This window comes from Sinocyclocheilus rhinocerous, unplaced genomic scaffold (assembly GCF_001515625.1).
Source record: "Sinocyclocheilus rhinocerous isolate Xijiao unplaced genomic scaffold, SAMN03320098_v1.1 scaffold110, whole genome shotgun sequence".
Taxonomy (NCBI): domain Eukaryota; kingdom Metazoa; phylum Chordata; class Actinopteri; order Cypriniformes; family Cyprinidae; genus Sinocyclocheilus; species Sinocyclocheilus rhinocerous.
Window position 1 is genome coordinate 795,599 of NW_015639867.1, and position 10,834 is coordinate 806,432.

At 39.6% G+C, this 10,834-nt stretch overlaps 1 protein-coding gene across 1 annotated transcript in view; it reads right to left on the reverse strand.

Annotated features, from left to right (window-relative positions):
• Positions 1 to 2,104: 2,104 nt before the first annotated feature.
• The window catches only part of LOC107752230 (polypeptide N-acetylgalactosaminyltransferase-like 6), a 159,633-nt gene continuing 150,903 nt past the window's right edge, over positions 2,105 to 10,834 (reverse strand). Inside the window, exons 6-9 of the mRNA XM_016568148.1 lie at positions 9,358 to 9,579; positions 4,475 to 4,591; positions 4,230 to 4,379; positions 2,105 to 2,520 (exon numbers count right to left, since the gene is read on the reverse strand). Coding sequence (XP_016423634.1) covers positions 2,353 to 2,520; positions 4,230 to 4,379; positions 4,475 to 4,591; positions 9,358 to 9,579 — 657 coding nt within the window. The 3' untranslated portion in view covers positions 2,105 to 2,352. The remainder of the gene's footprint in view (positions 2,521 to 4,229; positions 4,380 to 4,474; positions 4,592 to 9,357; positions 9,580 to 10,834) is intronic.

The following is a 10,834-nucleotide window of genomic DNA, read 5'->3' on the forward strand; positions in this document are numbered from 1 at the left end:
ATATGCTTGCTACCAAATAGGTTTATTCAAAAAAGCTTAAATCCAGCATCATTTATATAATACAAAGGAATATAAATAGGGAATATATAAACAAATTGAAACAATTACATATATAATAATAATCTTAACTACCACAAATAGTTTAAAATTAAGAATAGAAATATATACATGAAAATCACACACACACACATTTAAATTTAAAGAACTATAATAACAATATTACTAATAATACTTACATAATAATAAACTTTAAAATCTGACCTTTATGTAATAAAAATGATGTATGTAAATACAAATTTAAATAACTACCTAATAATAATAATAATAATAATATAAACTTACTTCCACAAATATTTTATTCCAAAAACTCAAATCTGATATTTTATATTTTTATAAGACATAAATACAAATTGAAAGTATCAAATAGATCAAATAAAAGATCAAATAAATGCAGGCTTGGTGAGCAGAAGAGACTTCTTTATAAAACATTAAAAATCTTACTGTTCAAAAACTGTTGACTGGTAGGTTGTATAGATTACAGAAATGTTATATTGTAATGTTTTATATATATATATATATTATGCATAGTAAGAGCTTGATTAGCTGGTTCAGGTGTGTCTAATTGGGGTTGGATCTAAACTCTGCAGGACATCGGCCCTCCAGGACCGAGTTTGGGCACCCCTGGATTAGGCTGTCCGATCGCTGGCGGGTACGGCCACGACAACTCGCGAGCCACACTCTATATTGTAACAAAATAAATTTAAATAAAAATGAAAGAGAAGAGAGAATATCCATAAATTTACTGGCCAACAGAAATGCTAATCAATAAACTGTATAAAACTGCAACTTCTAAAACATGTCACAACTTGCCCTTACTTCACATTCATGAAAAATGCCCTTGCCCTATAAACACAGTTCAACCTTTCATTTAAAATCTCATTCATTATGTAGCTGGCTCTTGTCTTAATTATGTCGTTGTGGTTTTATCATGTAATGTGAAGGTATGTATTTCAATTTACAAAAATAAATTCACAAAAAAGACTTCGGTTATTTGATATCCACATGCAACTGGTCTGAACCATAAACTGAATTAATAGTTGAGGTAGGCTATAGCACTTGTGACAACTATGGCCCCACATAATCTAAAGCACCTTACAGCAAACCACACCAAAAAAATAGAATTACTGTGGTATTAAATCTTTACCTGTACATATTTGCTGATTATTGATGTTATGGAAATATACAAATTCAATATTTAAAAATGATCTGCTAGACCTATTTATTCATACTGAGTGGGTAAGACATGCTGCCAAACACCATAAAAGCTACAAAACCTATAATAAACGGTCCTTTATTAATTATGAACGAAATGACACATATCTATCTTGCAGGAAGGACATTTATAATATTAATTGCTGCTGTCACTAAAATGTCATTAACATGTAAGTGAAAAACACAGGTAACAAAAGCTATATGCAGACCAGATTTTGTTATCAAGTAGTGGAATATAAAAACTGAAGGAGTGACTCGAGATTCAGTGAATTGAAAGGTGAAATAATATAGTTTTAAAAGCAAGCGTGATACCGAACACAAAAATAGCTCAACACCAGAGGGAGCCAAACCACCACTTTTGAGATTTTCTATCAGTATGACAAAGACAGACCACACAGGCAAGAGACACAAATCCACTCATTTTCTGCTTTATTTATAGACGAGAAACTCTGTAACAAGATAGATTCCATTGAAAAAGTCAAAGATCTAATTTAATTAGGTCAACCCAACACCTCGACCCAAGTTTGACTCTAACAGGTACAAGAGATGATAAAACCGAGTCAATACACATAACTTAAATCTGGAAAAGGCACCAAATAAATACAAATAAATATACAGTCGAAACAATCCCAGAGAAAAATAAATAGCTTTACAAAAAAAAAAAGAAGAAAAAATCTGAGAGCAAACTTTCTGGTTTTGTACAAATCCCCCATGCAATCTTCAAGGACTGATACAGAACATTCTTTCACTGGACTCCACTTCCAAAGTCCTAAAGCTGCACTGTTTTTTTTAATGTATAGGGAGCAACTGGGGCAGAAGTTAGACCCCTACTAGAGAGTCCAGGCTGTTTGTATTCTCCTCGACCAGCAAGGTGCTCATTGTGGATGCGTTTCCACCAGCCTTGTGTCTCTCTGTGTTTCTAGTCTCCTCTTTCAAGAGCCTGCTCTTGCTCAGTCTGCTGCAGAACCTTGAGAGGAACCCAGAGCCAGACAGCAACAACATCCAGGCCCACGTTAAGGATTGTGGGAGGTGTGTGTATGTGTGGAAGCCAGCTGACTGGCTCGACCACAACCCCAGGTCCTATGAGCTGGTGCCGCTGTTGAATTTGTCCAGAACGGTAGTGTTGACTTTCTGGAAGATCCACTGTTGTGTTTCAGACTCGGGGTTGCACTTGTTCATGAAAATCCGCTTATCGCCGAGGCTACAGTCCATGCAACCGTTGCTCACCAGGTGGTACAAAGACTTATCCTGGAGCAAAAAGAAGATGGGATGGAGAAAGAGAGAGAAATAAAAATAAATAAACAATAAACACAGTCACCGTGACTCTGCTGGAGGTCTAATCCTGCTTTATCTCCCACTAGCCTTCAGTCAGATTACAGGGGTGGAACTGAAGAACCCAACACGGAATCCGCTAATCAGAAAAGCTGACTTCATTTCATGGCTTGAGTTTGGAGGTGAAATGTGAGAATTTGATAAATGATGGATGAGAGGGGTGGGAGGTAGAGGAATGTGAAAGTTAAATAAAAGTGAAAGAATGAGGGAACGCTTCAACATCAATCTCCTATCAAAAAGTAGAAGACAACAAAGAAACTTTCCACTTGAAAGCGTTCTCCACAGCACACCGGGCATGTATATTTTTGCGCTAGAAACTACTGAGTATGCCAAACAGAGCCGGTGAAAAAATAGAGGATGTGTCCCTGAGGGAGTGCTCAGGCTGAGCAGAGGAGGGACATGCCTTCGGGCTTTCGGCTCCAGTTCTGTGCCGCTCTCCCCTGGGTTGATTTACTGTTCTCTGCGCCTCAGGCTGCTCCACTGCCAGGTACCACCTCTTCCTTTCAACTGTATATTTCCTCTCTCTATAGCGCTGCCATTGACCTATCCTGCAATGACAGTGATTTCTTTGCTTGGCACCTTAAAGCTCTTATGTGAGAAAGAATATCTCAGTTTAGGCTCGTTCTACCTCGCTAGAGGGCTAGAAAAACTGAGCTTCTGTATTAGGCTCGCTCTGACGTTAGTGATGGGCCCAGAGCGCCAGGCGTTAGTCCACAGGGGCATCTGTAACAAGGTGTATGCTGCTCTGTTGCTGTAGATATACTTTATTGACCTCCTAAAGAAGATGTGGAGAGGGAATATGGAGGAAGACAGGTGCGGCTTTTCCTTAGAGATGGTATATGAAAATGTATGAAGCTATATGAAAACGCAACACCTGGGTGTAAAACATTACTCATGTAGACTGTAATGGATTTTATCTCCATAACGTCAAAAGCTTTTGTATTCCGTCACTTGCCGTTATTTATATTGTTCTTACAGACAAATACTGTGCCTACTACTTTTTCTTAAAAGATGTAAAATTATTTATATTTAAAGGGCATATACATTTATATATACATTTCCCTAAAGTTATAAAACCTTTCTGAAAAAATAGTATTATGTATATTCATCTCAAGACTTATGCATTCATCTAATGGCTGATATATAATCTTTTTTAAAGACATGAACAATTCAATTTTGCTTTTATTTATATATATATATATATATATATATATATATATACACACACACACACTCTCTCTCAAAAATTGTTTTTATTTCTATAAATCTAAAGTCTTATGCCTACATATATAGTCACATTTTCTCAAGAAATGATACAACTTTTTTTTTATTGATATACTATAATTATATTTTTGCAATTCATGTTGCTTGAAAAATATGTTATTTTATCAGAGAACACATCGACAGAGAACATGTTACTACATCTACCAGCAGGGGCTTACAGGGTCAAACTGACTAAAAAAACCTTGACCCCAGACCTGTAATCTATGAAAAGGCAAGTTTTGAAGAAGCTACTTCAAAGAAGTTAAAACAAATATGTTTTTAGTCACTACGTACAATAATTCTCATACATTTGTGTTATTTCAATGAGTGAGTAGCTATGTTCACATTTTTGACTACATTACCTTCCTGTAGCTCCAGTGCTGGTTGCCTTTCATACCATGGCAGTCATACAGGGTGATGGGGCTATTCTGACTAATAGCATCGAAGCAGAATTTTCTGGTGTGTAGGGGATCCCCAGGCCTGATGTCCTCTCTCCAGCCAAATGTGAAAATCTAACCACCACAGGGAACAGCGATTCTCTCAATTTCAAGGAGACTATCACAGAATGAGCTTCATGTCATGCTATCATCAGTTAGGAGCCTTATACCTGCTCGTGTGCCCATGTTCGCTCTGCGCCCTCTTTCAGACAAGTGTCCAGACGCAGCTCGGTGCCCGTGGAGCCATGTTTAGAGTCGATGCACAAACCAGACGCTGCATTACGGATCTATGGACAGAGAAATAGATTTATTGAATGCCACCCTTCAATTGCACAAGGATTTAACAAGGTTAGCCTTAGCATTGTCATTGTATCTAACAAGGTTCAAGAATAAGGAATTGGAGATCAAAAAGTTTGTAGGACAAATCTGTACTGTAATACACACAAAAGCACTGTTTCAGCTATTGAGCTGCCTTGCTGCCTGTACTCTCTACATAGGCAGCTGTGTTTGAAGGTAGCTTCCTAGCAGTCATGGAAAACATGGATTTGGACACAGCCAGGAACTCCACACATACAAAAAACGATCCACACACAAAATTTCAGTATAGGCGACGTGAGAAGAGTAATAAGCATAAAATACACAATACTAATACTTTTTTTTTCAGTTGTTAAATATTGTAAGTTTATTATATAATTGATCAGTACTGAATAAATTATACATGGTTCAACAATAAGGAATGTTCTGCCCTGCCAGCATTTTTAACTAAGCAGCCCACCACAAAAAAGGTATTTTAATTTATAATGTCTTTATAAATGTGCCAGAAATACTGATTTATCTATATATAATTTAAGTCATTGAAACGGCTTTTGCTAAAAACAATGGCACATAATGCAAAAAAAAAAAAAAAAAAAAAAAATTACTCATTATTGGTTAATAATTTCTATTCCAGTTATTCATGTTAACACAATTCGGTCTTTATTGCAATTTCAACAAAACCTCACTATACTATACTATACTATACTATACTATACTATACTATAATACTCTTACAGAACAACTTTCACACCAACATCTAAATTTTGCCTTGGAAAAGATAATATATTAGCAAAATGCAATCAATATTCTCTATCAAGAAATGTTGCTTGAGATTTGACAGTTCTGTGAATATTAAAATGTCTAAAATGATGCAGATTAATGAATTGAGAATGTCAAAAGCATCTGCAAATTCTTTCTATTATTAAATATTTACCCATGAGGTATGTGGTTTACACCATTTAGATGTGATAAAAAAGTACTTCCTGACTATAACAATCACCTCTACAGTGCTCTCAGATGTGGATTCAAGATAACAAAAGTTATCACCAAAAGTTTCACTTCTTTCCTAACTGTGCGGCGAGGTACAATGCGACCCCTGGTCTCCAATCTTTTCAAGTGCTAAATCGGCCTATTTAAATAATGATTCATTCAAAATACACCTGTTCACAAAGACACGTGCACTTTCCCCACTGCATGAACTCCAGAGAGTTCTGCTGCCCCTTGTCCTTAAATTGGTCTTTTTCTTTCATTTTTTGATTGGCTGTCCAGGTCGCCTAATTTTCTTTAAGGCATTCAGGTGTTGTCACAGTGCAGCTCAATAATGCATGAGTGGCTGGAGCCACTGCCTCCTGAGCAGACACAGAAGAGCAGGCAGCAGTTCTGGGCCAATTCTGCTCACTTATTCACCTCACTAGGGAGTCATGAGGGGACCAGGGCCTGGGGCAAGGTCACACACACACACACACACACACACACACACACACACACACGCACAAACACAAAAAGGAGACCTAACAAAGAGGATGAACTGTGGTGGAACATATTATGCTGTGCAGTGTAGTGCATGCACAATGCATAAACTTCCACTGCTGAAATTGTGCACTACATACCAAGACCATAAGAGGAAACCGATTACAGAGTGTTTGTTGGAGCCCGCTTCCTCAAATATGTTTTTCTCACGCTCATGAGTCCTGAACGATTGAGGTGAGGGATTTAGGGGTTTTGAGCTCTTGGCAAGGCATGACTGTTGAAAGTAATTGGAAATCAGTTAGTAGGCAGCACAAATCAACATGAAGTTCTGCTCCATGCGTTCTGCTCTGTGAATGCATGACTTAAAGCAGATTTTTCTTGTTGGTGACTAGAAGCATTTGCTAATGCTCGCTGTCAGAAAGACTAAAATTCACTCTTAAATGTTTGAATGAGTTTAAGCCACAGCTGAAAACTAATGCAATCAAACTGGTTTCTACAGCAGATGGACGCTATAAGCTTTCTGAGGCGGGTGAGGACAATGCGTGACATCAGAATGAAAAGTTGTAACCCTTGCGTTGGTCTTTATTACAGTTCAGGTCAACACTTTACTGCTTATTATTTACGGGAAAGGAAATGGTGCACCCGATTTGAGCTGTGTTTTCTTTTCAAATAAGCTGAATTGGAGAATCGAGCGAGGACGAGTCTGACAAATGGAACAAAATGAAAGCGAAAAAGCAAGGTCACACCAAGCTCTGCCTTGCCAGTTTATTCTTAAAAGCTTATTTTTGTTCCCGAGGTTATAAAAAGAAAACATGTTTAATTCATTTTCTTGTCTATTAGCAGCCTCACGCTCTCTTTTGGACCTGCCTTGCGCCTGCCGTCGAGTGATGTTTTCGCGATGAATTTTTTGACTTGTTCAACACGGTAACAAAGACATGCATTAGAATCTAATTTACTGCTGGATGCAGGCAATTTACTACCAAACCCCATTTCTGTGAAGTCAGAGCAGCTATAAATGTGTTCCAGTATGTTTTAAGAAGCTCAAAGCCAGTGTTGTGGCTTTTCGAAAGCCTCTGTTCTCGTCATTTCTAAAGTTCTTCTAAAATTCAGCAGGAGGTTGTGCTGATTAGAAAGAAACAGCAAGAACATTTCCTCTTGCATCATTTTAAGTGCTGCTCAAGTCAAATCATCAGCGCCTACTACCTGTTCACAGCATAGCACATTTTTTTGCAGAGCACAAAAGAAATAAAATTTGATTTAGAATTTTTATACCACAAAATAAACTAGAAATATAAATGAAAGCATATGAGGTTACACTAGAAGAGTGCGTGTAATCACAAGCTCTTTAGAGGTAAATGCAGCAGAATCAGACCAAATCAGCATGGGTCTCTCCTCTCTTCTTCCTCTCAAGCCACAGGAAACCTAACAACTGCATTTACACTATACCAGCTTTTGGCAGCAATGGCTATGAGCATAGAAGTGGCTGAAAAGTCTGCTGATTGCATTATTTAAAGTATGTGAGTGTATTAAAGAGGCAATGAAACAGCTGTGGATGAGAGAGAGAGAGTATATACACGTGCAGGTGGCCGAGTGGCATATGGTTGACAGCCTGCTTACCCATTTCACTGCCCTGTCAGCTGGAGGTCATGCCGACGGTGACCCCTGTCCTTTGCTGAAAATGCCGACAAGGGCCCGTTTCATTCCTTAGCTATACCCCCCCCCTCTCTGTCATGGCCCGTGGGGGTGGCTTCGAAAGTCCAATGAGGCTCTTTTATTGTGCAATACATCAGGCGGGGTGACAGGTGGCCACGCTGGCAGACCAGCTAGAGAGCGTGGCGTATGAAGCTATCAGCCTGACAGTCAAATTACTATCATTTCGCCTCAGGAAAGGAGATATTTACCATGCATAAATTTCCCCCGAGCAGGTTCCCCAGCCGCACGCCACACAGCCTTTCCTTTTTACTATCAATTTACGTCGCTAATGCAGAGAGAGCCAATAAGTGAAACGGACGGCATGTTGTTGGCTAATGGACTTTTTTGGGCCACCTCCACTGAAACATTTGAAACAGTTTCCATTACTACCTCAGCCTGTATGTGCAGTTCGGATGGATGGATACGCTTTACGGTAAGCATCAGCCATCCAATTAATTCGGATGGGAAATTAATTACATTTGTAAATTATTACTTGCCATTTCTGACACATCACGGCAGGGGATTGAAAAAAGAGGAGATGGTGTTCCCCGGGGGGATTCATTAAGGCATGATGTCTGTGAGGTTCATCATTCAGCAGTGATTAAAAAGGCCCATCAAAATGCACAAGATGGGAATCAGTCCATGTATATTAAATACCCTCCACTATAACAGACATGGCAGAACTGCAGATGGAGAGAAATGGCAGGCCCGTCTCTCCACACGTGTTCCCGAGAACCGCTGTTCTGGCACAGGAAACCCAGATGATAATGAATGACCTGAATAGCCTGTCTTCCTGTATCAGCTTGAGTAATAAATGTATTACGCATCTTCTGTTTATTTATGGATTAGGAAGCAGTGATGCAAACAATGGTTACGATGTGATGTCGCTGTATATTAGACAGCGCGGGTTTAGGTGAGGATCGGCCGCCTGCTTGTCTTTGGTGAAAAATATGTTATATCTCACCAGGCAGTGCTTCTCATAAATCAATGAACATTTCCACATAAACTCTATGTCATATGCACACACACATGCCTATACCTGTACTGGCATCTATGCTCTGTCTCACATAATATGTATTCACGACTGTGTCGTTTTTAGTGCGTAACTCAAACCAAGCAAGCGGGGAAAAGTTATGCACCCACTAATGGGGGAACAAAGAGAAACGAGGTGTAACAAAAAAGGCAGCAGTGTGTCAAAACTGTACAGATCAGACCAGAAGATTTACTGCTCTATCTATCTATCTGTCTGTCTGTCTGTCTGTCTGTCTGTCTGTCTGTCCGTCTGTCCGTCTGTCCGTCCGTCCGTCCGTCCGTCCGTCCGTCATATACACCACTGTTACTATATACACAAAAATTCGTTTTATTCAAATTGCTCTGTTGTGTAACTGTACTGATTTCTTTAAAATTCACAGCCACTTACATTAATTCCCTTTCAAGTTCCATTTCAGCATCTTTATGTAGCTAATCCAATTCAAATTCCAAATCATGAATAGAATGATTGAAAGCCAGTTATTAAATTCTGCATTTTGCTCAATCCAGGCATGTGCACATTTTAACAGGGTCTTTGATCACCCACCTCTCCCCAGGCAGCTGGCAGTGGCTCCACAGGTGGGTAATATTTGGGCAGGTCCCAGGCCACAGTGTTCATATACCATTTGAAGTCTTTACATTTGAGGTGTTTGCGGAGCTCTTTCTGAGCGGTCAGGTCACCGGTGGAGAGGTGGCGGTACTCGGGCCGGCGCTGATAGATGTACTCTGTGTACTCATCCATCCATGTCTCTGCCACTCGCTTCAGGTTCTATGAGACAAATTGAGGGAAATATGTGATTTTCATTTGAACAGTGCTACATATCTGTGCATTGCAAAAGTATGTGAATCTGTAGCATTAGCTGTTAATTTGAAGGTTAAAATTAGAGTCCATCTGTTCAGAGGTGTTTTCATTCCGTGGAATGACTATCAGGTGTCAGTGCCAGCCCTGTTTTATATAAAGAACAGGGATCTATCAGTAAGTCTGATCATGTTTGTGGAAGTGAATCATGGCACAAACAAAGGAGATCTCTGAGGACCTCAGAAAAAGAGTTGTTGTTGCTCAGGCTGGAAAATGTTACAAAACCATTTCTAAAGAGTTTAAACTCCACAAATTCACAGACAGACAGATGGTCGACCAACAAAGATCACTCCAAAAGCAAGACTTGTAATAGTCCACAAGGTCGCAAAGGACACCAGTGTAACTTCTAAGCAACTGAAGACCTTTCTCACATTGGCTAATGTTAATGTTCATGAGTCCACCACTGAACACGGAACAACCATGGTGTGCATGGCAGAGTTGTAAGAAGAAAGCTACTGCTCTCCAAAACAAACATTTTTGCCCGTCTGCAGTTTGTTAAAAATCATGTGGACAAGCCTAGGGCTGGTCCGAATACCATTTTTTAAGCTTCGAAGCTTCGGTAGTAATCAACACCGAATATTCAAAGCTTCGGAGGGAGGGGGCTGAACATATTCTTCTCTCTAATAAAGGCAGGAATCTCTGTGTGTCTGTCTGTTTGCATTTTTATTATGTCGAGCACCGTTCATCCAATCGACTTCGCGCGTGGCGGGTGTGTTGCTGCGGACCCAAGGGAGTGCAGTGTCGCATTTTGGTGCAATATGGACACGCGACACCTTCAGAATGAATAAACTTCTAATAACCTACAGAACAGCGCGAGTACCGACGAAACATGCTACCCAGGGCCGGATTTACGCATAGGCATTCTAGGCACGTGCCTATGCTTGCTCGTCCAGAGGGGGCCCAAACACAACTAAGAGATATATAATATTTTTGTTATACTATGGGATATCTACAACAGTAAAAGAACTAAAACCCCAGAAGACATTGAGCAATTAAATATAACAAACAATAGGGTAAAATTGACAACCCATTTCCATGTCTTCAACCTTTTTATGTACGGAAATCACGCTTTCTTTCTCCCGTTCTCTCTCACAGACGCACACACATAGACACGCACTCGCGCACACACATGGAGACGCGGACAGAAACTTGTCATCAGCGCTGC